Source organism: Quercus robur, chromosome 1 (genome assembly GCF_932294415.1).
Source record: "Quercus robur chromosome 1, dhQueRobu3.1, whole genome shotgun sequence".
Taxonomy (NCBI): domain Eukaryota; kingdom Viridiplantae; phylum Streptophyta; class Magnoliopsida; order Fagales; family Fagaceae; genus Quercus; species Quercus robur.
The window spans coordinates 14,577,623-14,601,767 of NC_065534.1; the positions used below are offsets into that span (position 1 = coordinate 14,577,623).

The window sequence follows — 24,145 nt, forward strand, 5'->3', positions numbered from 1 at the left end:
AAAAAAAAAAAAGTGCAGATCATACAATTACAAGCGAGCTCAACTTTGTCATAAGCTAATAGAGGCACCACCTTAGACGATAGGCTTTCAAAATTAACAAAGTCATTAGTTTGTTGACAACCTACTTTTGCTAAGGCATTGCAGTGGTTTGCTTCTCAATTTGGTCACGCAATCAATGAGAATAGGCTCCATAATATGAATAAACAATTTTTTTTTAACAAGTAAATTATCAATTCATTTGAACATCTAATTCAACATTAACGTAAGTGAATTAGGGTGAGCTCGTCCTTGAGTACCTAGAGTTCAATCATGGCAAATGATGTTTTCCTTAGAGATGTTGAGAAGCTATTGATCCAATCACCATCTTCATTTCTCAGCAATCCTTCACCACCCGCAATACTCAAGTTACCCAAAGAGGAACCATTGGTGTTGAGATTGACCCAATTAATTAGGGGAGGGAAGTCCATTTCCATCTTTAATGCATTACTCATGGAGCTTTGGGTTAGGACTTAGGAGTACTTGTTAGAAAGATGAAGTGGTTCCTGTGAAGCCATAGGTGCCAAACCAGTCCACTATTGGAAATAGAATATTCCCAAGGGATTAGTAGGTGCTTACAAGAATAATGAGAGGCACACTTGGAATGAGGCCATTCCATTCCTCCAAAGGAATAAAAAAGAGTGATTCACAAAAGTTCCTCGCCGCTGTGTGGTCTTGAAGAATATAAAATTATGGGTAGTGCATTTTATAAAAAGGCCACACAAAGAGCAAGTGGTATCTAGATTAAAATAATAAATAAAATGGTATCAACTTCTAACTAGTAGTTTCTAAAACAATTTAGCAACCACATGGGATGTGACTTGATAGTAGGAGTCTTTGTCTCAGCACTTAGAAATGAGTGGTTTGAATAATAGCTCAAACAAGACCCGTGTAGTATACGTGATATTATCTATTGCAGTCATTTGACATGAAGTCGATGAGCCCACACCAAAACCCAGTTTTTCATTCAGGAAAAAAAAAAATATATATATATATATATATATACACATATATTTAGCAACAAAAAGAAAAAAAAAGTTTATAAAAAAGGAATCTTACGAACAAGTAAGCCCAGCCCAAAAATCAATCCAAAGCCATTTAGGATTTTATATAGTAATAGTAGCCTAGCCTAGTAGGTATTATGATGTACTAAGTCGAACAATATAAGTCCAAAAAAAGAATGGCCCAGGACTAGGCTCAGGCCCAAATCTATTCCTAACGCGCATTCTCGCATTATTGTTTCTCAAAACCCTAGTAAGGTGAGTGAGGTTCTCAAAAAGTAAACCCATCGGCGAGCGGCAAATCCTTATAAAAAACCCTTCAAACCCTTTAATTTCATTTCAGCCTCTTTCATCGCTCACTCACTCTAAACTCTCTCTCTCTCTAAAACCCTCCTCAAACCCTAGCCTCCTCCTCTCTCTCTCTCTCACTCTCACTCGCTCGCTTCCATGGAGTTTTGGGGTAAGCTTCTCATCTCCACTATCATCGTCGTCCTTGTATTAGGGTTAGGGTTTCGTATTTCTGTTTGTATACCTTCGTCATACGCTTCTGTCTCTCTCCTTTCATTTTCGTTCTTGTCCTTAATATTTGTATATTTGTTTCCCTGTTGTGAATATGATTGTTTGTGTGTTTGTTGCCATGGCTGTGTTGTTATGAAAGCTTGGAAGCTACTTGTTGTTCTACCTGCCCTTTTGTTGAAACTGGAAGTTATTTTTGTAAAAATTGTTTTGGTTTTGGTGAAGTGCTTTGTTTTTGTTACTGTATGTTTAAGAATCGTAGTTCATGTTTCTCCGCTTATAGTTTTTGCTGTTTGGAGCTGCTTAGTTCTATAGTTCTATTGTTTTTTTTTGTTGGGAAAGTACTTTCTGGTTTTTCTGCTGACTTTGTTTCTGTTTCTGTACGTGCAAGAGCCGTGGTTTATATTTCTCATATTTTTGTTTCTTAGTTTTTATTCAAAATGATTTTCCAAAATGTTTTAAGTTTAGTAAAACGCAGGGAATTATTAGTTAGTGTTATTTTCTTTTGGTTCTTGAAAAGAATGAGATAAAGGAGAGGGAATAACCCCCCAAAGAATTAAACCCATATTTTAAAGCCTTTTTCCCTTATGCCTTTTGTGTTAGTTTGTGTGTGTTCTTTACAATCTAAATGAAAATGGAACTCCTGTGGTTCTAGATTGCCTTTATGATTTGCCATAACGTCATATTTTCTGTTGTGTATAACATTGGAGCTGTGGAGCTGTGAGCCTTTTTGTCTCTATTTCCTATATTTTTGTGGTTTTAAATGGGGAATGATTATGGTTCAGTGGTTTTTCCTGTTGTATGATTTGGTGGAATAATGTTTGTCTCTTGCATTACATTTTTTGTTAATGCTTGAAATCACTCTGTTGATTTACTAACTATTGTCAACAATGATGGGTATTGTCAATAATGATGGGTATTGCTTGAGAGTCTCTTGTTTTTTTTTGGTCAACTCCTGCACATACATGCATGTTACCTTCTCCAACTTAGTAATGTACGGTCGTGGCAAATCCACTAGTCATACAATGTTGATAACTATTAGTGCTCTGTATCTGTTTTATCATATCCACTGGCATACAGATGTTGAATAGTTTCTTTTTGTGTTAATCTCAAGGTGTTGAAGTCAAGGCAGGGCAGCCTCTTAAAGTATCACCTGGAGAGGAGAAGCTCATTCATCTTTCACAGGTAAAAATTATTGTGTTTTTACTGTTGTTTTGTAGGGTTAATTGATATATTGCTGTCTAGTTTTACGTGTGTTGGAAATGTTTAAAATTATGCGTTTTGATTCAGGCATCCCTGGGTGAGTCTAAGAACAAGGGAAATGAATCCACACCTATCTTTGTGAAGTTTGGTGATCAGAAGCTTGTGTTGGGAACACTTTCCCAAGAGAAATTCCCTCAGCTATCGTTTGATTTGGTTTTTGAGAAGGAGTTTGAGCTCTCTCACAACTGGAAAAATGGGAGTGTATACTTTGCAGGTTACAAGGCTGCTGCTACGTATGAAGAAGAATATCCTTCACATTTACCTAATTTTTTCAGCAAATCGAGTCTTTGATAGTTACTTTCTCTTGAAATTTGGTGCTTGTCTTAAGGGGTTGATGTGATACCCAATGCTAACATCCTAAAGTATTTACTGAACTTGTAAGCTGTGCATTTCTGCCAATGCATGTGAACAGAAAAGCTTAAAATGGATGGGCATCTTCCCTATAACTGTATTAGTTTTAGAAAATAACTGACCAATTGGTTTCCCCTATATTAGTTTATGTAAATAACTGATCATATTTTTGAGTCTAAAAAGCTGGTTACCTAATGAAACCATTATCATTAGGACACCATATTTTGGGATCATTCTAACACGTGTTGCATATGGAAGGTCTGTTTCTCTCTAAATTATCTGTTGTTTCCTTGACTCTCTGGTCCCTTGTCTTTGCCACTGAGCCTGCTACTGGTGAGTGATAAAAATATGTTTTCTAAAATTTCTAATGTCTTTTCAAAATGTGATTGTGAAATATTTACCAATTTCAAACTTGTGCAGATTCTGATATGGATTCATTTGATGAAGAAGACGAAGAGTTGCCACTGAACATTGCAGAGAATGGTAGATGATGCTTCTGAGATCTAATTTTCTGTCAGCTGAATATTATTTTCTATTTTAAGCCCTTGCTGCCTCTGACTGCCAAAAAAATTTCAGGTAAGGCTGGCCCAAAGATTACAGCAGTTAAAAGTATTGCTGCACCTTCTGAAAAGCAGGTTAAGATTTCAGAACCAAGCAAAGATGATGAGGATGATGATTCGAGTGGATCTAGTGATGAGGTATACTGCTGTTATATTATTGCAGAAATTCTTCTAATCGGAATGTCATAGATACTCACTTTTGACCCTTAGGTGAATCACTTTGCATTGTTGTTATATGCATGAATATCTTCTGTTTATGGTTCTGTGGTAATTTGCCTTGGCTCAAATATAATTTGTCTTTCTACAAAAAGTAACATCAAAGGAATGCGTCTCTGCATTCTCGTTCTCAAATGGGACTAAAAATTGTGTTTTGGAGTGTTCTGATGGATCAATTTTTGTTTTGTCTACAAGCCCTTCATCTACATTTCTTCAACTTATTCTGCTTAGGGGGAAAATTTTGGTTAGTGAATTTAATGCAAGATTGATATCAATGTGTTGTAGATTTTAATGGATAAAGAATTCTTACTTTGCCTGTCTTGGGTCCTTGCCTTAATGCAATGACTACTTTATGCAATTACAGCATTGCTAATTGCACCTTTATGTTGCTCTGTAGGCTTTACATTTTCTATTTTCATTTTCTGTTTTTAATATGCTAATTGAAAATAATTTTACCAGCTTTAAATTTTAATGTGTTGCAGGATGATGATGATGATGATATTAGTGGTGATGAGGATGAGGATATGTCTTTTGGTTCTGCTGAGGATGATGATGAGTCTGATGATGAGCCTGAAGAGACACCTAAGAAGGTATAGAAATATATCTTGTATTCTCTATAACTCTCTCTTCTATCTATTTGAATATTTTTCACATTGCTGATGTTTTTACAAATTGTTGATATCACCTCTTTTTGTTGAAGGTTGAATCGAGCAAGAAGAGACCTTCTGAATCTGCAACTAAAACTCCAGTCCCTGCTAAAAAGGCAAAAGCAGCTACTCCTCAAAAAACTGGTGAGTTTGTTTCTATGTTGTCCAAATTTGTGGTTGCTTGCTTTCTATATGTTTGTTCTAATAGTCCTTTGACCTAATGGCACCTTAAACTAAGGGTCCAGGGGTTTGATGATCATGTTTTGTCCCTACAATCAAAGTTGACCTTCCATTTCTTATTCTGGTTTTGTGTTATTTGTTTGTTTTCTAAAAAATCTACAGATTACATGGGAAATATCTATTTTTGCAACAGTTCCACTCTCTTTTCATGTGTGTTTAATTCCATGTCAATTGTCTCATCTCTTGTCCACGCTGATAAGTCATGCCTTTTGTTGTGACATGATTGGAATCGATATTTTTTCTGGAAATATGTATTTTCCTGTGACATGATTGGAATCAATAATTTTCTGAGTAAAGCTTACTAAACTCTGCACCTTCAACATGATTTCCTATTTTTTGTTTATATGCTTTAGATGGTAAGAAGGTGGGTGGTCATACAGCAACTCCACATCCTTCCAAGAAGGCTGCAAAGACTCCTGCAACTAGTGAGCAATCTAAGCAGAAGTCCCCAAAATCTGGTGGTGCATTCTCTTGCCAGACCTGCAGCAGGTATGTTTACTTACCACTTTTCTCCAATTCTATAAGTGATGTTGCTTTCTATTCTCACATGCGTCTCTATATATGCACAGGACTTTTGGCTCTGAAGTTGGTCTTCAGTCCCACACAAAGGCTAAGCATGGTGAAAACTAGTGACTGGGCTATCATAACATTTGCTGCTGTAGCATGATCTGGATTTCTCTGGAAATGGATTTATAGAGAGCTAGGGGGTTATTAGATTTTGGCATCATACATGAGAGAGGGTTCTAGTTGAATGTCCTGTTTTTGGAGTTTGTCTTTCCGGATTTAGTCCTCATATTTTTGGATAACGTAAAACGAGGTTATTTTTACTATGTTATTATGATTTTTTCTTCTTGCTTCGGTAATCTGCTTTAATTTACATAACATGGGAGAATGATGGAAGTCTTGGGAAGGCATCGGTTGCCATTTGAATCTGGCCATTTGCTAAGAGAGTTGAACAAGCTATTAAGTATGAATGTGTCTGATCCAAGTAGGGTTGTGTCTTTCTCAAATGAGAGAATTTGGCTGCAATTGTTCGATATAACTAAGTCAAAATCATTACTTAAAATAAGCACTTTAAATAAGCACAGATATGTCTCCATAATGAATTGTCTATGGTATGTGATGATTATTTAATATCTGAATTTGTTTCTTATTTGTTTTTGGAAGAATTTATCAAAATTAGTAATTAAGAAAACTGAGAATTGAGGCGAAATCAAAGTTCAAAACTAGGTTATGCAAAAAACCAAGAAGAAGATTGGAGAAGATCGAGTGTGTGAGTTAACAAGGCTTTCGTGCTTTGAAAGAAACGTCTTGCTCACAATCCCTTCAAGCCTGGTACTCAAGTTTTTGAGTATCTCTGTCATGAAGTTGCATGAATCTATTCTTAGGGGTGAAGGAAAAATAAGTTCCCTGAAAATGTGCAGTTCTGTTTTGACTTTTTGGAGCCCAGATCCACATAACGAGCTAAGTCGAAACCTATTCAATGTCGTGTGCATTGAAAATTACTTAAAACATGGAAGAGAGAGAGAGAGGACGTTTGATTTATTTTCCGAACGCATGATATTTTTGCTTTTCAGAATTGCATATGTTTTGCAAGTAAATGATCAGAAGCTTGTCCTTTTGCAAATCACTCTAAATCTAACGCAAATTATAGAAGTTGGTCTGTCATTAATATTCAGGTATTAACTGGGAATTTGCTTCTTATCTGTCATTAATATCGTACATAAATTATAAGGAAAAAGTAAACTAAATTGGCGTAAAGAAACATATACATTTAGAGATATTAAAAATGAGTTTAGTAGCTTCACTGTATATTTGTAGCCTTCTTAAAATAAGATTATTATTATTATTATTTTTTAAATCATGAAACCAAAAATAAATGCAAAAGAGTAACGAGACCACAAAAATAAACTAATTTGTGTTGTGTTCCCATATTTCATACTATGAAATAAATGTATACCCAACTCTTTGGTTGTCTTCTACTCATCGATAGTGCGATATTAAGACATGGTGTGGGTAAGTGTGTATGCATATGTCTTATAGATGATTTAAAATTAAATCATGGTAAATTATGACTTTACATTGCGCACCAAATATTCTCTTTACTTATATACCCAAATAAAAACTAACTAACTAACTAAATTACCTAAACCTAAATCATATTTAAGCCCCTAATTTTAAAAGAAAAAAAAGATTACCAGTAGGGGTTTCGGTGTCTTGATTGTGGTGGGAGGCCAGTATAACAGAGGTGGTGACCCCTCAGATTCCTCTTTCTCTCTTTCAAATGTTTTGTTAGTCTCAGGTATTTTATTTTGGTAATATATAGTGAAATAACGTCTTTTATTAAACAATCCACAACATTTTTTGTGTCTCTCTATCTCTCCCTAGTCTTATCTCATTAGTTATTACTATTAATCCTTACTTTTTTTCTTTCTCTTTTTTAAAATACTAAAACAGTGGATATGGTAGAAGACATGAAGAATAGTGAAATGTGTGGTGTAAGCCTAGGTAATTAATGAGATATTAATGAGATAACAGTAAAATAAGATGTAGGGTTCGATTTTTTTGGTCCGGCCCAAGATGTGTGGGACTTTAGACCAGTGAGCCCGGTACAATGAATTTGTAGAGAGTGGGCCAAAGAGCTAGGCTTTGGTGTATGAACAAAAGTTATCATGGTGCTTTACTTGATCAGGATGAGATGGACTGAGTTCATCTGGGAGAATTGGTCCTCGGCACAGTTCCAGGAACCCTTCCTGGTCCCTCTTATGTGTTGGGGGGGTCCCCCACCCCTCTGTCTCTCTTTGCTCCCTTTTAATAGTAGATTTCTTCCTCTGAATGGGGTCCCTAGGGTAGGTGCTTGTCCCATCCGCCCTTCCCTCCAGTTGTTGGGAGTGGTTGTAAGGACAGGGAAGTATAGCCATGTCAGGCACAAGATCATGAACGCAATAATGACAGCCTTTTCCCTAGACACCTCCCTTTTCTCCGTTGTCCTTTTCTGCTATAGTACTTTTCCTGCTCCGTGGTACGATATAGAGTGTCACTACCAGTGGAAGGTCTCCTCATGGCCGAGGAGGGGTCTTTCCTTAGGCTGGGCCCTTGGCCCAAATGTAGACATTCCCATGGGCCTCCAAGTCTTTTACCCCCCACAATATTTACCCCCCCACATAAGATAATGTGAACTTTTGGGTAACAAAAAAAAAAAAAAAAAAAAAAAAAAAAAAAAAAAAAAAAAAAAAAACCTTAATGAAAGAGGTAAAAAAAAGGCTAAATGCAAAATTAGAGTGCCCCTTGACAAGACCTCATATACTCTCGCATGAGGTCTCTGAGAGAGACATTTGTAACAACTTTTATTCTACAATATTCCTCAAAAAAAAAAATTTTTTACTCATTCCTTGAACTGAATAATTGTAATGGTTATGTGTGTGCAATTTATAATTGTTGTTTCACTGCATATTTATAGCTTTCTCAAGGTAAGATTAATTTTTTTTTTTTTTTTAAGTCATGAAACCAAAAATAAATGCAAAAGAGTAACGGGACCATGAAAATCAAATAATTTGTGTTGTGTTCACATATTTAATACTATGAAATAAAAGTATGTCCAACTCTCTTATTGTTTTCCACTCATTGATAATGCGACATTAAAACATGGTATGGGCAAGTGTGTATGCACGTGTCTTATAGATGATTTAAAACCATGGTAGAATATGGCTTTACATTGCGTACCAAATATTCTCTCTACTTATATACCCAAAACAAAAACTATCCAACCAAATTACCCAAACCTAAATCATATTTAATCCCCTAATTAAAAAGAAAAAAAAAAATACCCAAAGGGGTTTCAGCGTCTTGATGGTGGTGGGAGGCCAATATGACAGAATCGGCGGCCCCTCAAATTTCTCTTTCTCTCTCTTTCAAATGTTTTGTCAGTCGCAGGTCTTTTATAGTGAAACAATGCGTTTTGATTTTGTAGTAAAACAATGTGTTTTATTTAACAATCCACAACATTTTTGTGTTTCTCTATTTCTCTCCAACGCCTTATCTAGTTAATTAGTACTATTAGTCCTTAATTATTTTTTCTTTTCTTTTTTTAAAATATTAAAATGGTGGGTATGCTAAAAGACATGAAAAAGAGAGAAATGTATGATGTAAGCTTAGGCAATTAATGAGAGACTAATGAGATAACAGTAAAATAAGTTAATGTAAACTTTTGGGTAACAGTAAAAAAAACTTAATGAAAGAGGTAAAAAAATGCTAGATGAAAAATTAGAGCGTCACTTGGCAAGACCTCATGCACTCCCGCATGAGATCTCTACTTTTATATTTTTATATATATATATATATATATATATATATTGATGGTTATTCCTTTATAACTCCTAATCACTAATCAACATGAGTCTCAATAAACTTTGTGATAGGACTTTATCATACATACAAAATAAGCATAGATATATATATATATATATATATATATATTAAAGGATATTGCTATTGTATTCATCCTTATAAGAATTTAAGCATAGATTAAATTTTCATTATTTTTGACAATTTTACTTTGATTCCTTTATAATTTATATATTGTGTTGATTTAAATGAATTTTTTCTCAAGCTTTCAGAGGATGGACTTTAGATAAGATGTTCAACTTTTATACACCAAGCATTAACTGTAAGTCTTGTACATGGAACAAATAGAGATAAGGAATTAAGAATATGGTCCATTTTGGTCAACCTTAGCATTTGTCTAGACATCAATTTTCTCACTTGCCAAAAGTTCGACTTATTTTATGCGAAAGTTTCCTTGATTATTACTTGTATACAAAATTCCAGGATCATTAAATTGGAATAGGTCCCTTACTAACCTAACCAATTAGAATAGGATGAAATTTCTTCCCAACCACACTAAACGTTGCGAACACTCTAAATTTTTTCTGCATCTCATAATGATATGTTGTTGATAGGTGTCATCCAAGTCCAACATGATTGAGAGTTGTAATCGAGATTATGGCCCAGAAGCTTTACTATTCAATACTTTGCAAGAAAAATTAAACACTCATTTGATGTAACAGGAGACTATGGAATTTGACACTGTATACACTAGGGTTTGTTCTTGATGTTGTGAAATTGTTGTAGGTACTAAAAACTCTAGTTTGATTAGTTGGCAAGTCATGTTCTTTAATCGTGAAAAGTCTACAAATGAAAACTTTTATATTCCTACAATAAATGTTTTGAAGAGAAAATTGTTAGCCTCCTCATCCCATTGGGACCCCCCTATTTATACAAAGGAAAAATGGTCCAATATTCCTGAGTGTGACTTAGTTACATGGAATTTTTATGCAATTGTGCCTAGATTTCTTTTAAAAATTTAATTATAATTTTAAACTCTAATTTGGTGATTTTTATATGATTTTTGTGGTTTGATTTTGATTCAGTAAAGACATATTAGCCAAAAGAAACGAAGGTAGAGCTATTAAAGAAATATGTACTGTAGGGACAAAATTTGGAGCCCAAGCCTGAACTGCACGAAATCCTGGTCCAAAAAAGCCCAATACAATGAATTTTGTAGAGTATGGGTCGAAGAACTAGGTTTAGATGAGTTGAGCAATGGCTTGCATGGAACTGAGGGACAGATAGACAAGAATAAAAGCTATTATCGTCAAAGAGCCTCAGTCTGAGGAGACTTGGGATTTTATTTATGAGTATAAATCACTATATTAGGGTTCTTTTGCATGCTACAGTACTATCCTCTTTCTTTTTTCCGCCCCTATTTCATGGGGGCTTCTTTGTATTATATAGGCTCTTTCTGATCATCTGGGCCTTGCAGTTGTTGATCATCTAGACCTCCACTTGAGCACCCATCCCATCAGACACCACTTTCACTCCTTTGTGAGTTGCGACAGCTAAGGCAACACTGTTCAGGGGTCTTCTCCACATTAATGTAGCCAAAAAAGCAGCTGTAATGCATTTAATGTGGTGGTGGCAGTCTTTCCTTAGATATTTTGAGTTTTCTTCTCTTTCACGTGTTCAGGGGACGTACTTCAACCACTTGAATATACACTTGGTCTGGGTTTGCCGTGTCCGAGGAGAAGTTCTTCCTCGGACCTTCTTCCCTTTGTCTCCCAATGATGAGGCTTGTAAAGTAGATCACCTAAGTCATGTTTCTCTCCTCGGACTTGTTAGTGTCCTTGGATAAGGCCCAAGGCCCAATACATTATTTTTTGGCCATAGTCCCTACTATAGCCCCTCAAAACTCTGGTTTTTTTACTCCATCCGAGCAGAAAAGCGGGGTTTTGATTTTTTGAAGAGATAAAATCAATTAATTTTGAGTTCACATGTGTGGGAGTGGTTGCTTCTGACGTGTTGTAGATTATGAGGCGCTATTAATTGTTTCAATCGGCTTTGTATTCCCCCATCCAACGGCGAAGCGTAGATCCAACAGCTGGCATTCCTCTTAGAATTTTGAGCGGGAGCAACCTTTCCCCTCCTTCCCTGCTATATAAAGCCTTGAAGAAACTCTTTTGCCTTTTTTTTTTTTTTTTTTTTTACGAACATCCAAGAACTTCAGCGCCCAGTCTTCCTAATACGCACCAAACCTTTGAGTTCCCGTAGTCATTCCTGTAAGAAGTTTTTTCTTGAGAGGATCTCTGAAAGCTTCAGAGATTATTGTACAGATACTTGTAAGTTCTTATTCTTTTACGTTTCCCCATTTTCATCTCGGCATTCCTCCTCGGCCCTTCGGTTCATCTAGATGGGTAAATTTCAACGTTTAGTAGATACACCTGCCGCCAGGGAGGCTTTTAGAGCTAGGTACCGCATTCCGCCGGGGGTGGTTTTTACTTATTGTCCTAAGGACCGAGTATTAACCGATAGAAAAGTAGGTGAAGTCGTTATTCCCATGATTGCTTTTATAGAGGGAGGAATGATGTTTCCCATCCGTAGGATCACCTGAGATTACTTACTTAACCATAGGTTGACACCTCATCAGTGCGCCCCCAACCTATTTAGGGTCTTGGGCAGCATAGATGCCCTGAACGAGCAGATGGGCTTAGGTCTCACATGGCACGACATGGTTCACATTTACGAGTGCCACCATCTTGCCAAAGTGGGGTACTACCTTAAATCTCGGTCCGAGGTTGTTAGGCTAATCTCCTGTTTTCCTAAGTCCAATAAGGGTATGAAGGATGACTACCTGATTGCCTCGGGGGAATGGAGCGACGGTCTTCATTGTCCAACTCGGGTAGGAGATCCAGGTGTGGTACCTCTTGGATCAATCCCTTGGGAAGGGGATTTAACCCTTTAGTTTTATTCCTTTCGCTTGGAAATTTGAACTTTTTTTTTTTTTCTTTTATTTAGAAAATGTCTTTTTAACAATCTGACTACAATTCCCTTCTCGGCTGTTTTACAGATAGAGCCCACGTTACTCCTTGGCTAAGCCATACAAACGTTCAAGCCCTCAACTATCTCTTGAGGTCAGAGATCATTGTTCACGAGGACAGAAAACTGCGTGCCGCCCACTTGATCTTAGGTTACAAGCCCTTATCACGCGCTTTTTTGGACGTCGGACAATCAATAAGAGCGGGTAGTACAAGGTTATCTTGGATTGATGTGTCAAAGTCGGTATTCTTGGCTCGAAGGGATCTTCCACCGGTTACCCTGCCCATTCTTCAGAATCCTCAACCAGCTGTACAGCTACCACCACAAGACAATCCCGGAGCTGCAGCATTTGTTGAAGAGGAGACTGAGTCATCTCGTCTTTCACTAGAGGAAGAGATAGACGAGTTCTATTTTGAGGAGGATAACCCAAAAGCTCTCCTAATTGAACTCTCGGACGCTGAGGGCGAGCCTGATAGAAACTCGGCAATTGGCGTTCCTCCTCTTGTTATTTCCTGCCCAAAAAATTCCTCTGACGAAGAGGTGGACAACATGGCCTCAAATAAAGGCAATAAGAGTTTGCGGGAGCTCATGGTTGCTTGTAGTAAGGGGCAAACCTTGAAGGCACCACTAAGTCCCAGACTCCCTCCAACCTTCCTCCTGCTCCTCCACAGGTCCCGCAGACCTCGACCTGAAAGTCAATCCTGACTTGAAGAAGAAAAGGCCAGTCGAGTCCCTTGAAGAAGGCGAGGTGGGTCCTTGCCAGGGCGCGAAACAACAAAAAGTGACCCGAGAGCCTTGGGACAAAAGGGCTTCATCTATGGAGAGTTGAGATGAGCTGGAAAGGGCTGAAGTGCGCATCCTGCCGCGTACTTGGAGCGTTCGACTCGAGGTGGACGGAGCAGCAATTCCTTACAATGCCTCAGTTCGAAAGTACCAAAGGGGCCGAGCAGGGTACATCGTTGAAGCCTTGGAGTAGCCCATGCTCCTTCCTAGGGACATGGAAGCTTACAGGCGCTTCTCGCAGAGTGAACTCTTTCTGTCTCTGAAGAGGGATCTTGCGATGGTAAGACAACTTATCCCCTTACAGGCATAACTATTGAGCCATACTATATTCTAACTCATGATATTTTGTGATTTTTGGGCAGATTACTCAGCAGGTCTTTGTGGCCGAGGAGTGGTGTCACGATGCCCGCAAAGTGGCTGACACTAAAGCCATCTCTCGTGCCGAGGTGGAGAAGACCCTAGGGGCCCTCAAGCAGGTGCAGCATGAACTGGTTAAGAAGTTCAAAGAGGCGGAGTCAGGCTGTAGGAGCGCTGAGGCTGGCCTGAAAAACGCTGAGAAACAAGCTGAAGACCAACGCCAGCTGCTGTACGTGACTGAGACCAAACTTGCCACTGAAAAGCAGGCCGTTTTGGATCTCAAAATTGCGTTGCAGAAAGCTAAGGAAGAGGTCCAGCTAGCCAAGGAAGCAGTTGAGGTTGAGAAGAGAGCTGCTTACCAACTTGGAGTGGAGGAGACGGAAGCAAGGTTCACCGAGGAATTGTTAGAGGTATGCAAGGACTACTGCAACATTACATGGGGTCAGGCTTTCAATGCTGCGGGGGTCCTTGGAGATTCTACCTGGAGGCTGCCCGAAAACGTCTTCTACCCTCCAGAGATCCGAGAGGTCCCTGCCGATGCCCCTGAAGCTTTTGAGCAGCCTGCAGCTATTCCTGATGCCATCCCCATAGCCGAAATTACTAAGGGCTCTGGCCAAGTCGCCGTCCAAAGTAAGGATGCTGAGGGGGAGAAGGGCAAAGGGAAGAAGCCCTCCTCCAAGTCTAAGGATCCCTCTAAGTAGACAGTCACTGAGGCCGACGGTCATGGGGTTGACCCAAAAGCCAAGGATGTTTCTCCTCCTCAGCCATAGCAAAAAGAAGATCCCCCTGCTGAGGCTTAGCTCCTAGGGTTTTTCTCTTTCTTTTTTTTTTCTTTTTTTTGAAGAGAAGTTGTATTATATTTTTGTTTTCAAAGACTTCTCATCCAACAGTATTGTATTATCTCCGTTTATTAATATAAAAGCTCTTTCTCTCGTTCTTTATTCTTCTATTTGATGTTGATGGGATTTTATTGTATTGTTCCGAGTCAATCTGATTGCTCCTTTAGTTGAAGTTTACAACAACGTTTTGCCAATTTAATCAAGTGATAAGAGTAGGACAGTGCAATGAACTTTAGGCAGTAAAGGTTGTCGTGCAAGACTTTGGTTATGTTTAAAACTGCATAGATGCCTTAAGTTATTAATTTCCCCTAAGCCTGTGGTCCGAGGACCCATGCAAGATTTAGGTTCTTTTTAAAACTTGGATAGATGCCATAAGTTATTAATTTCCCCTAAGCCTGTGGTCCGAGGAACCATGCGGTACTTAGATTCTGTTTAAAAGTTGGATAGAAGCCATAAGTTGTTAATTTCCCCTAAGCCTGTGGTTCGAGGAGCCATGCAGGACTTAGGTTCTATTTAAGACTTAGATAGATGCCATAAGTTGTTAATTTCCTCTAAGCTTGTGGTCCGAGGAGCCATGTAGGACTTAGGTTCTATTTAAAACTTGGATAGATGCCATAAGTTGTTAATTTCCCCTAAGCTTGTGGTCCGTGGAGCCATGTAAGACTTAGGTTCTTTTCAAAACTTGGATAGAAGCCATAAGTTGTTAATTTCCCTTAAACTTGTGGTCCGAGGAGCCATGCAGGACTTAGGTTTTGTTTAAAACTTGGATAGATGCTATAAGTTGTTAATTTCTCCTAAATTTGTGGTCCAAGGAGTCATGCAGAACTTAGGTTCTGTTTAAAACTTGAATAGAAATGAGCCGGAAGACGTGCAGTTATCATGAAATATAGTGTAGGCAAAACCCTTTTTTATTAATAATAATACATTCTTAGGTTAAATACATTCTTAGGTTATTTACATTCCAAGGGCGGGGTACAGCTCTCTCATCTAAGTCTTCTAAATAATATGCACCTATTCCTGCCACTGAAGTGATGCGGTATGGGTCTTCCTAGTTGGGTCCCAACTTTCCCCAGGATGAGTTCTTGGCGCTACCAAAATTTTTTCTCAACACTAGGCCTCCTGGCCCTAGTGGTCTCAATTTTACATTGGCATCATACCCCTGCTTGAGCTTCTGGTGATAATAGGGCAGTTGGATCATTGCCTTTTCTCTTCTCTCCTCGATTAAGTCTAAACTTCTTTCTAGCAATTCGTCGTTGTTACTTGGGGTAAAGGTGCCGGTTTTCAATGTTGGAAAGCTAGTTTCCAAGGGAAATACAGCCTCGACCCCTTAAGTCATAGAAAAAGGAGTTTCTCCCGTTGACTGTCGTGGCGTAGTTCAATAGGTCCATAGAACGTGTGGTAGTCCTTCCACCCATCTTCCCTTTGCATCATCCAATCTCTTTTTTATCCCATTAACTATGACCTTATTTACAGCCTCAGCTTGCCCATTTCTTTGAGGATAGGCTGGAGTGGAATATCGGTTCGTAATTCCAAGGTCGTAGCAGTACTTCCTGAAGGTCTTACTATCAAACTGAAGGCCATTGTTCGAGATGAGGGTACGAGGAATTCCGAAGCGTGGAATGATGTTTCTTCAGATGAATTTCTTTGCATCCACGTTCCTGATGTTGGCTAGAGGCTCAGCTTCGACCCATTTGGTGAAGTAATCTGTGCCGACCATCAAGTATCACTTGTTTCCTGCTGCTTTCGGGAAGGGGCCAACAATATCCAGATCCCATTGAGCGAATGGCCAAGGACTGGAAAGGGGGTTAAGGACTCCTCCCGGTTGGTGGATATTTAGGGCAAACCTCTGGCATTGGTCGCACTTCTTGACATATTCTTGGGCCTCTTTCTGCATGCCCGGCCACCAGTACCCTTGGGTAAGGGCTCTATGTGCTAGCGATCTTCCTCCAATGTGGCTCCCACAAATTCCTTCATGCAGTTCTTCAAGTAACATCTCTGATGCTTCTGGGTGTACGCATAATAAATATGGCCCATAATAGAAGCACTTGTACAACTTGTGATCCCTTGACAGCTAGAACCGAGGAGCTTTTCTTCATACTTTCTCGGCTTCCGATTTCTCTTCGGGCAATACATCATCCTTGAGAAAACTCACTATGGGATCCATCTAGCTTGGACTCACTCTGACCTGATGGATTCGAACCATGTCCTTTTTGATTCCATCTACCTTGCACAAATCCTCGACGAGGATGATTCGAGGTAGATCCTGCTCTGAGGAAGTGGCAAGAGTGGCTAATGAATCCGCGTGTGTGTTCTCACTTCTAGAGACGTGTGTCAAGTTGAAAAATTCAAAGTCTGATTGCAAGCTCTTGACTTAACCAAGGTATTCCTGCATTCTTACATCCTTAACTTCCAACTTGCCCCTCACCTGGCCTACAACCAGTCTGGAATCCGAGAACACTTCTAATGCCTTTCCCCCTATTTTCTGCACCATGGCCATCCCTTGCAATAAAGCCTCATACTTGGCTTCGTTGTTTGTAGTCGAGAACCCAAGTCTCAATGATTTTTCAATGGTAATCTTCTCAGGGGATATTATAACCAGCCCTACCTCGGATCCCCTTTGGTTTGCCGCACCATCAACGTAGACTTTCCATTGTGAGACTCTTTGTGTAGAGATTGTGTTAACCGATTTTCCATCCATGTTTTCCTCCTCTGCTATTGCTTCTACTGGGGGTTCAGCAAATTCGGCTATTAAATCAGCGAGAACTTGGCCCTTGACAGAGGTCTAGGGCATGTATTTAATATCAAAAGCCCCTAGGAGCGTGCTCCACATGGCAGTTCTTCCTGTGTAATCGGCGCTTCGGAGTACCGACCTAAGAGGAAGTTAAGTTAGGACAATGACCGTGTGTGCCTGGAAGTAGTGGGGGAGTTTTCGTGTAACATGCACTACTGCAAGAATTGCCTTCTCCAATGATAAGTAACGCACCTCAGCCTCATGTAACGATTTACTTACATAGTAAACTGACCGTTGTACACCATTGTTAACCCGTATTAACACCAAGCTCACAGCATGAGAGGCCACTGCTATGTAGGCGAATAGAACTTCGTCAGCCTCAGGGCTAGACATGATGGGCGGCTGCGACAGGTACTCTTTAAGTTGCTGGAAGGCTAAGGCACAGTCCTCGGACCACTCAAATTCTTTCCACTTGTTCATCAGGAGGTAGAAAGGACGGCATTGGTCTGCAGATCAGGAAATAAACCGATTCAATGCCGCGATCATTCCAGTGAGTTTCTGGACTTCTTTTGGGTTCCGAGGAGCTCGTAAGTTATGAATTGCTTTGATTTGATTTGGGCTCACCTCTATTCCCCTATGAGTTACCATATAACCTAAAAATTTGCCGTACCCAACACCAAATGAGCACTTAAAGGCATTGAGACGCAGTTTGTGTTTTCTTAAGATGCCAAAGATGACCTCGAGATCACTCAGATGCTCAGATACCACTTTACTCTTTAATACCATATCGTCTATGTAGACTTCAATACTCTTGCCTAGTTGTGGTTCAAACATTCTGGTCATCATCCTTTGGTAGGTAGACCCTACATTCTTTAAACCGAAAGACATCACTTTGTAGTGGTAGTTTTCGATAGGGGTCATGAATGCTATTTTTTCTTGATCTCCCAGGGCCAGTGGTATTTGAAGATAACCTTGGAAGGCATCCAAGAAGCTCATTCGAGGGTGGCCTACAATTGCGTCTACCAACCGGTCTATCCGAGGCATTAGGAACGGGTCTTTTGGGCACACCTTGTTCAAGTCTGTGAAATCTACGCAGACTCGCCTTTTCCCAGTCTTCTTTTTTACCACCACTATATTTGCCAACCACTCGGGGTAAAAGACTTCTTTGATAGCCCCTACCTTCTTTAATTTTGTCACTTCGTCCTTAACAGTGTCGGCATGCTCTTTTGACAGGCGTCAGGGTGGTTGCTTTTTGGGAATAAAGGATGGGTTAACATTTAGGTAGTGGCAAATGAGATTCGAATCAACCCCTGGGGCATCGTAGGCGTCCCATGCGAATACGTCCCATGCGAATACGTCAACATTTTCTCTCAGAAACCCAACCAATTCCTCTCTCTCTCTCTCTCGGAGGGGTAGTTCCGAGCTGACTTGAAAGAATCTCTTTGGGTCGTTGTCAACAGTAACCCTTTCTAGACTTTCGCATTTTATCTCCTCGGCTGACTCATCAATGGGTACTGCCGAGGTGGCTAATTGCTATAAGTCCTTTCTTGTAGAAGCCGAGGGTTCTGCATTGGATTAGAGTGAGATGGAAGCCACCATGCATTGTCTAGCCATGGCTTGATTTCCTACAATCTCCTCTACTCGACCCTCTGACGGGTATTTTACCTTCTGGTGAAGTGTAGAAGAAATGACTCCTAGGGCATGGAGCCAAGGTCTGGCCACTATAGCTGTGTACGGTGAGTAGGCGTCGACCACGATGAAATCCACCTCTATCACGTCTGAACCGGTCTGTATGGGCAATCTAATTTGTCCCTTTGGTGTAACAGTTTTCCCTTCGAAACTTACCAAAGGAGAGTCATATGCTGTTAGGTCCTTGAGCTTTAGGTTTAGCCTCTTGTACAGACCAGGGTACATTACTTCCATAGCACTGCCCTAGTCTACCAGTACTCTCTTCACGTCAAACCCCCCAATCCTAAGTGTAACTACCAAAGCATCATCATGGGGTTGGATGATTCTGATCTTATCCTCGTCCGAGAATCCCAGCACAAGTGAGGCTCCCTTCCTAGGCCTTTTGGATTCCCGATCATTCTCCTTGAAGGAGAGCCGAGCCACAGACATTACCCTGGAGGGAAAAGAGCCGGTTCTTCCCGGAGCAGCAAGGATGACATTTATCGTACCCATGGGAGGTCTTAGAGATATGTCTCTACGGGGTTCTTAGTTTGCCTGACCTGGATGACCGCTGGAAGGATGTAATAAGTGCCGCAATTTTCCTTCTCGGACCAACTGATCCAGGTGGTTTCATAGGTTCCTGCAGTCTTCGATGGTATGTCCGTGGTCTTGGTGGTACTGACAATACAGACTCTGATTGCGTTTTAAGGAGTCTCCAGCCATTTTATTCGACCACTTGAAGAATGGCTCATTCTTGACTTTCTCCAAAACCTGTTGTACCGGTTCTCTGAATACGGCGTTAACCGCTTGCGTGTTGGTTGATCCAGATTGTCCCGCAAAATCTCTTCTCGGATGGTTATTGTTGTATCGTTCCGACCTAAAATCATTCCTCTTATGAAGGATGATCTTCTCCTTTTCTTTCCCTTGTAATTGGTCCTCTTCTACCCTTTTGTATTTGTTAATCCGATCCATAAGTTGACGAACGCTGGTAACAGGTTTACCAATTAGGGATTTCCTTAAACAATGTTCAGTGGGGAGACCGCTTTTAAACGTGTTGATGGCGACATTGTCATAGTTACCATCCATCTTGTTGTACATTTCCCAATATCTGTCCAAGTACGCTTTTAAAGTTTCCCTTTCACGCATGGACAATGACAATAATGAACTCAGAGGTCGAGGAACCCTGCTGTTCATAATGAAACGAGAGCCAAAGGCTTGGGTGAGTTGCTTGTAGGAATCTATGGAGTTCGTTTTTAAGCTGTTGAACCACCTCATCGCCACGGGTCCTAGACTAGACGGGAAAACTTTGCACATCAAAACCTTGTTTCGAGAATGGATGGCCATTCTTTGGTTGAACTGGCTCACATGCTCCATAGGGTCTGTTCGGCCGTTATAAATGGTGAACGTAGGTTGGTGGAAACCCCGGAGTAGTCTAGCCCCTTCTATCTTATGCGTGAAGGGTGACTTAGAGATCTGATCCAGAACTTTATTCATGGCATCATTACCCGAGCCCTTACCAGATGGGCTCTTATGTCTCCGTCCATGACGCTGCTCTTCTTCATAAGAGAAGGTTTCACTTGGGGGAGTTCTTGATCTCCGCCTGTAACTGACGTCCTCTTCTTTATTAAAGGATATGTCGGAACTGGTAGGGGATTGCCTTTGCTGTGCATGGCGCAATCTCATTTTCAAGTCATTGATCTCTCGCTGCATGGCCTGACAATTGTTTTGTCTTTGGGATATGCGACTACCTACTTGGGAATGGCTTTAGCTTGTCTGGGTAGTATGTACACTCCCCTCTCGATTCCTTTCATTGCCCTGATTTTGCTCAGGGTCAGGAGGATTACTTTGTCATTGAGGCCTAATGGGTTTTGTCCGCTGAGGATCGATTTGGCGTGGGTTTTCTTGGAGTGGACCTGACCCTACCATGTTTAACCGTCGCACTCACTAACACCCAAGTTCTTTCCCACAAACGTCACCAATTGTAGGGACAAAATTTGGAGCCCAAGCCCGAATCGCACGGAATCCTGGTCCAAAAAAGACCAATACAATGAATTTTGTAGAGTATGGGTCGAAGAACTAGGTTTAGATGAGTTGAGCAATGACTTGCATGGAATTGAGGGACAAATAGATAAGAATAAAAGCTATTATCGTCAAAGAACCTCAGTTCAAGGAGACTTGGGATTTTATTTATGAGTATAGATCACCGTATTAGGGTTCTTTTGCATGCTACAGTATTATCCTCTTTCATTTTTCCACCCCTACTTCATGGGGGCTTCTTTGTATTATATAGGCTCTTTCTGATCATCTGGGCCTTACACTTGTTGATCATCTAGACCTCCACTTGAGCACCCATCCCATCAGACACCCCTTTCAGTCCTTTGTGAGTTGTGGCGGCCAAGGCAACATTGTTCAGGGGTCTTCTCCACATTAATGCGGTCAGAAAAGCAGCTGTAATGTATTTAATGTGGTGGTGGCAGCCTTTCCTTGGATATTTTGAGTTTTCTTCTCTTTCACGTGTTCAAGGGACGTATTTCAACCACTTGAATATACACTTGGTCTAGGTTTGTCGTGTCCGAGGAGAAGTTCCTCCTCGGACCTTCTTCCCTTTGTCTCCCAATGATGAGGCTTGTAAAGTAGATCACCTAAGTCATGTTTCTCTCCTCGGACTTGTTAGTGTCCTCGGATAAGGCCCAAGGCCCAATACATTATTTTTGGGCCATGAACAACATGTATATAGCCATGAACAACATGTAATTTTAAATAGAGTGATGGTAGGTTGCTATACATACATACATATATATAGCCAAAATTAAGAGAAAATTTAATTAAATTCTAAATTAAAGTCTAATTTTGTGCCATGTGTCTCATCTAATTTTTAAATTTATGTGTCAAGTGAATTATTAAGTACAAAAATCAGAGAGTCTAAATTCAATTAGATTCTAAATTGAATTTTAATTGGAGTTCAATTTTGCATCATGTATCCCATCTAATATTTTAATTTTTGTAGCAAGTGAATTATTTCGTACAAAAACCAAAGAGTCTAGAATCAATTAGATTCTAAATCATATATATATATATATATATATATATATATAAATAATTGTGATTGTGATTGTTTTTAAATGTACATGTGCATATGCACGGGGTTATACACTACTTTTATTAAATGAATGTATCGGGGCTCGTTTGGTAATATTGTTTTAGTAACATTATTTGTATTTTTTGGAAATACGTGTTGGTGAAAAAATGTATGAAAATACGTGTAATATTGTTTAAAAACTGAAAAATATTGTTTAAGTGCATATACCAAATGGGCCCTCAATTTTTAAACATAAAATAGAAAACTAATTAGGAAATTGATTTATTACCTTGTTGACATGACATGAATTATATTCATTACCATGTTAGTTTACAAGATTTTTAAATATAATTGGTAATAACTTTAACTTCTTAACAAAATATGATAATGTAAAAAATTGACATTTGGCTTTTGTTTTTTAAATTTTCATTTTAAAATTAGGTAAATAGTATGTTTATTAGATGATGTTCATGAGCACTATAACTAAAAAGTAAAGACTTAAACCCCATTTGGTTGCCAAGAAAGTAGAGGAAAAGAAAAGAAAAGAAATTTTCAATTTTTGCTAATAAAATGACCTCTCATTTACTTATGGAGATGCAATTAATATATTTTCAAATATTTTATTTTATTTTCTAATTAAGGACAATAATTCAAAGGATAGCTTAGATGGCATAAAAATATTATTTTGATATTAATGTTAGATACATCATTTCTTTTCATGTACCGCTTAATAATAAGGATTATTTTGATAAAATACCAAAAGTTTAGAAACAAAATTGACACGTTTAAGATGGTAAAAACCATTTTGATACATAGTACAAGTGTTAAAGACTAAAATGGTAATTAATCATGTTTTTTACATATTTTTATTAAAGATTAAATTCTATAAGAATGTGGTTTAAAACCCAAGTTTTATACCCTCCTGTAGGGACACGATTATTTAACGGCCCAAGAATAACGTTGGGCTCGTATGTAAAGGGCCCGAACAATATGATTTGTAGAGAGTGGGTTTGGAAAGGCCTACCTTTGGGCGCTGGGTTTCAGTCTAGTCCCGGTTTCATGAGTGATTATACAAAGATGAGTTTGGATTGCATAGCTGAGCCTTGCATCAATGTAGTTTGAAAGGTTTGACTCCTCGGAATTAGTCCGAGGAGCATTACATTCTCACCATTCCTCCTTTTTCTTCCTTCTTTCTCCGGGGGCCCTCCCCTTCCCCTTTTTCTCCTCCTCTTTTCCCTTTTATACTAGTATTCGATTTCCCTTCTTCATCTACGTGTCAGTTTCTCCTTGTTTGGGGTAGTTACTCGTCCTATCAATCTTCACGTCAGAGTGGTTGGGAAAAGCTGGATAGCATGGTATGGGGTATGGGCTTGTCAGGTGCTGGGCTCCACGTTATGGTGTTGGCAGCTTTCTAGCTTGTACTACTCCTGTACTGAGTTTGTCCTTTTCTTCAGACGTTTTGTGAGGCGTTGAGCGTGAGGTTGTCCTCGGCTATTTTACTGGGCCATCAAGTGGTTCTCCTCGTACCTCCTCGGCAGTAGGGCTCCTCGGCTTGGGCTTTGGGCTCTTAATGTGAAGTGGGCCGGGATTCCAAATTTCAGGCCCCACACCTCCAATTCCAACATGCCACATCATCTTATCACGTATTAAAAAATAAAAACAATCACACTCAATTAATTATAATACTCAACTGAAAATTCAACCAAATTGGGAGTTTATTAATATGTTATTAATTGTGGTATGATTTACTGAGTTTTAAGTAAAAAACTGATATGACATCTCTCATTGGATGGTGTAAAACATTAATTTTACACCCCATTCTTTCCAAATTTAGACTCTTTTTATTAATATCCTCAAAACACTTTTTTTTATTAGCTGAATTTTGAAACTAATATCCTGATTGGTTGTAATGGAGATGAAAAGGAAAGAAGTGAGGAAAAAGTAAGGGAAGGGAAAGGGAAGAAGAGAGAATTGTACATAGAAGGATTGCATTAAACAATTTCTTCAAAAGAAAACTCTTCTTTGAAAAAATAATGGGACTGTATGAAGGATTGTGCTAAGAAAATTTTTAAAACACAAACTTTTCTCAAAATTATGGGTTGTGAGAAAAGTATGAAACTTCATCAAAAAAGAAAAAAAAAAGTATGAAATATTGGCAAATCGGTCAAATTGTGTATTCTCACTTTTTAATAAAAAATTGAAAAGTGAAAACGCTTAGGACCATCACAACACATTAATATAGAAAAACTTAATGAAAAAGGTAAAAAAAAAAAAAAGGCTAAATGCAAGACCTCATACACTCCCGTATGAGGTCTCTACTTTTATATATATATATATATATATATTGATTTTGAGTCAGGTTGGTCCTCGTTTTAATATATATTGATCAAAATGATTTTGTGAGATCCATAATGGGGTATTGATAATTGAGATTATTTTTTTTTTTTTTTTTTTTCATTTGGCCTTAAATTTTTAACAATTTCGTTA

General features: G+C 39.1%; 2 protein-coding genes across 2 annotated transcripts; one reads left to right on the forward strand and one right to left on the reverse strand.

The window, feature by feature from the left end:
- Positions 1-1,327: 1,327 nt before the first annotated feature.
- On the forward strand, positions 1,328-5,682 carry LOC126722385 (histone deacetylase HDT1-like). The gene is made up of 9 exons (XM_050425549.1): positions 1,328-1,497; positions 2,668-2,738; positions 2,844-3,061; positions 3,580-3,650; positions 3,744-3,865; positions 4,426-4,533; positions 4,644-4,734; positions 5,184-5,319; positions 5,400-5,682. The coding sequence occupies exons 1-9, from the start codon at positions 1,485-1,487 to the stop codon at positions 5,458-5,460; spliced, it is 891 nt and encodes a 296-aa protein (XP_050281506.1). The 5' UTR covers positions 1,328-1,484; the 3' UTR covers positions 5,461-5,682.
- Positions 5,683-19,209: 13,527 nt separating this feature from the next.
- Positions 19,210-20,289, reverse strand: LOC126721953 (uncharacterized). The gene has a single exon (XM_050425121.1). The coding sequence runs from the start codon at positions 20,287-20,289 to the stop codon at positions 19,210-19,212; it is 1,080 nt and encodes a 359-aa protein (XP_050281078.1).
- Between the last annotated feature and the right edge of the window lie 3,856 nt (positions 20,290-24,145).

Bases quoted from the DNA above. Each gene is read 5' to 3' on its own strand.
- LOC126722385 (XM_050425549.1), top strand. The intron at 3,651-3,743 runs GTAGATGATGCT...AAAAAATTTCAG, and splicing joins ACTGAACATTGCAGAGAATG to GTAAGGCTGGCCCAAAGATT. The intron at 4,735-5,183 runs GTGAGTTTGTTT...TATATGCTTTAG, and splicing joins AGCTACTCCTCAAAAAACTG to ATGGTAAGAAGGTGGGTGGT.
- LOC126721953 (XM_050425121.1), bottom strand. From the start codon at position 20,289: ATGCAGCGAGAGATCAATGACTTGAAAATGAGATTGCGCCATGCACAG.